This window comes from Penaeus monodon, chromosome 3, assembly GCF_015228065.2.
Source record: "Penaeus monodon isolate SGIC_2016 chromosome 3, NSTDA_Pmon_1, whole genome shotgun sequence".
Lineage (NCBI taxonomy): Eukaryota > Metazoa > Arthropoda > Malacostraca > Decapoda > Penaeidae > Penaeus > Penaeus monodon.
The window spans coordinates 6,186,700-6,189,199 of NC_051388.1; the positions used below are offsets into that span (position 1 = coordinate 6,186,700).

Sequence of the window (2,500 nt, forward strand, 5' to 3'; positions counted from 1 at the left end):
ACTCTGGTGATTTCTGGCAATGTCCTGATGCTGGGCACAGGATTTCCTCTACATGTAGCGGAACTTCCTGCTCCACGTGCTCTGGCACGTCGCTACACGTTCAGCCGTACCCCACGAACCAAACAGTATTTTATGACACCTGTACATATGACCCGTTGGGATGGGGTTAAATTGTTGACAAAAATAGAAAAAAATTATAAAGTTTAAGGAATAGGCTAATTAGGTATGGTAAAGGAGGCCTGCAAACTTATGACTATGTATTTAGGAGCCTTCTGCATAAACAAAAATTTCAGAAGACCACGGTGGACAGTGTATGTACCTGGCAGTAATGGTTTAAAACTTGTATATTTCAGGGGGAGGGGAAGGAAGAGCAGGAGAAGGACCAGGAAGAGGGGGAAGGAAGAGCAGGAGAAGGACCAGGAAGAGGGGGAAGGAAGAGCAGGAGAAGGACAAGGAAGAGGGGGAAGGAAGAGCAGGAGAAGGACAAGGAAGAGGGGGAAGGAAGAGCAGGAGAAGGACAAGTAAGAGGGGAAGGAAGAGGAGGAGAAGGACGAGGAAGAGGGGGAAGGAAGAGGAGGAAGAAGAGCGAGGAAGAGGGGGAAAGGAAGAGGAGGAGAAGGACAAGGGAAGAGGGGGAAGGAAGAGAAGGAGAAGGAGGAGGAGGAAAAATGGGAAGGAGGGGGCAGGAGGAGGAGGAAAAGGGGGAAGGAGGAGGAGGAAAAGGGGGAAGGAGGAGGAGGAAAAGGGGGAAGGAGGAGGAGGAAAAGGGGGAAGGAGGAGGAGGAAAAGGGGGAAGGAGGAGGAGGAAAAGGGGGAGAGGAGGAGGAGGAAGGAGGAGGAGAAAAGGGGGAAGGAGGAGGAGGAGGAAAAGGGGGAAGGAGGAGGAGGAAAAGGGGGAAGGAGGAGGAGGAAAAGGGGGGAGGAGGAGGAAAAGGGGGAAGGAGGAGGAAAAGGGGGAAGAAGAAAAAGAGGTAGGGGAGGGATAGTGGGGAAGCTTAGGGAAACATATAATAATCTAAGATAGGGGTTCTTAGCCTGGGGTGCATGGACCCTTGGGAGTTGCAGAGATGGGTTTGTGGGGGTTTCATGAGGATCAGATAAAAGTTAAAATTTATATCAATGTTTTTTCTTAGTTTGTTTCCTTGAAAGTGTAATGATACTTAGTGTATTCCATGTATGTATGAGCAATCAAATCTTAATAAATAAAGTACATTTTACACATTTTATGGGAAGTCATGTTTGTAAAAATTTCTGAGGAAAGCAGTCCATGGTTTTCATCAGATTCTTAAAGGGGTCTAGACTCTCAAATGTTAAGAACCTCTCCCTTAAGCTAAAGTGACAAGAAACAAAAATGATAATGGTAAACATTAAAATGTTCCCACAAAGATTTAAAAGAAAATTGCATACATTTCCCTTTCCAAGCTCATCAAATGAAAAGCCTTACAGTGTTTATCTATGTTATTATTTATTTCCTTTTCTTCTCTTTGCTTCTTGTCCCGCAGGAGCTGATTGAGGGAGATCCCAGTGGGCTGCGTCACCAGCTCTACCACTGCCACACTTCCAATTCCCGACACTTCTTTGTGCCCAGTGATCTGTACCTTGAACATACTGTCATCTGTCACCTGAAAAGAATATTTCCACTTAATGATAATAACATTAATATTCATAATAATAATAATAATATTAGACTAGTAGTAGTAAGGACTGATAATGCCTAAAATCTTCAGTCTAATATACTAATGCCCACAATAAGCTCCCTTCTGGGATTCAATTTGACATTAAATCATTGGATATTTGTTAGCTTCTTGACAGAAAATGCTCATTATCAGAAATGCCACATAATGTAGTATTACAGTATTACAATCACAGAATTATTTTCATAACTGTTACTTATTTCTGAAGTTAATTAAAACATTTTACATAAAAGTCTATGGAGGTGTAATCAGCGTTTTAATAAGCAGATATAAATATTATACAGATAAGTTTCACCATGTGTGTACATACCATGCCCACTGTGAGTTTGGGTTATTGACTGCATTTACACAGATGGATCTTTAACCCATTGCCGACGGGTGGCATGTACGCACATGCCATGGCATGGTGGGACCATCTGCCGGAGGCACGTACGCACATACCATAGAGTATGCATGGAGATGCCATGAGTTTTTTTTTTTTTTTTTACAATCACGGCAAAAGATTATATTTTTACCAGTGAAAGTGTGATTAAGTCATTTTTAACACTCATTTTTACCATGCAACAAACAAAAAAAATGCAACAAACCGACAATTTCAACTCCATGATGCCGCACACTGCTTATTTTATTCGGACTATAGACCGAATAATGATCAACTATGGAGTCTATATAACAACAAAAATACCCTTCAGTCTCGATTTATCAGGAAGTTTGGCAAGTAGAGACTGTAAAAAATAATGAAAATTGAAAATACAACATATCTTGGTAGTATTATGAAGAAACGGCATGGGATGCTGGTATTTGGC

The 2,500-nt window shown here is 41.8% G+C and overlaps 1 protein-coding gene across 1 annotated transcript in view; it reads right to left on the minus strand.

Moving 5' to 3' along the window:
• The window catches only part of LOC119591079, a 73,644-nt gene that overhangs the window by 12,332 nt on the left and 58,812 nt on the right, over positions 1-2,500 (minus strand). Inside the window, 1 exon segment of the mRNA XM_037939804.1 lies at positions 1,445-1,622. Coding sequence (XP_037795732.1) covers positions 1,445-1,622 — 178 coding nt within the window.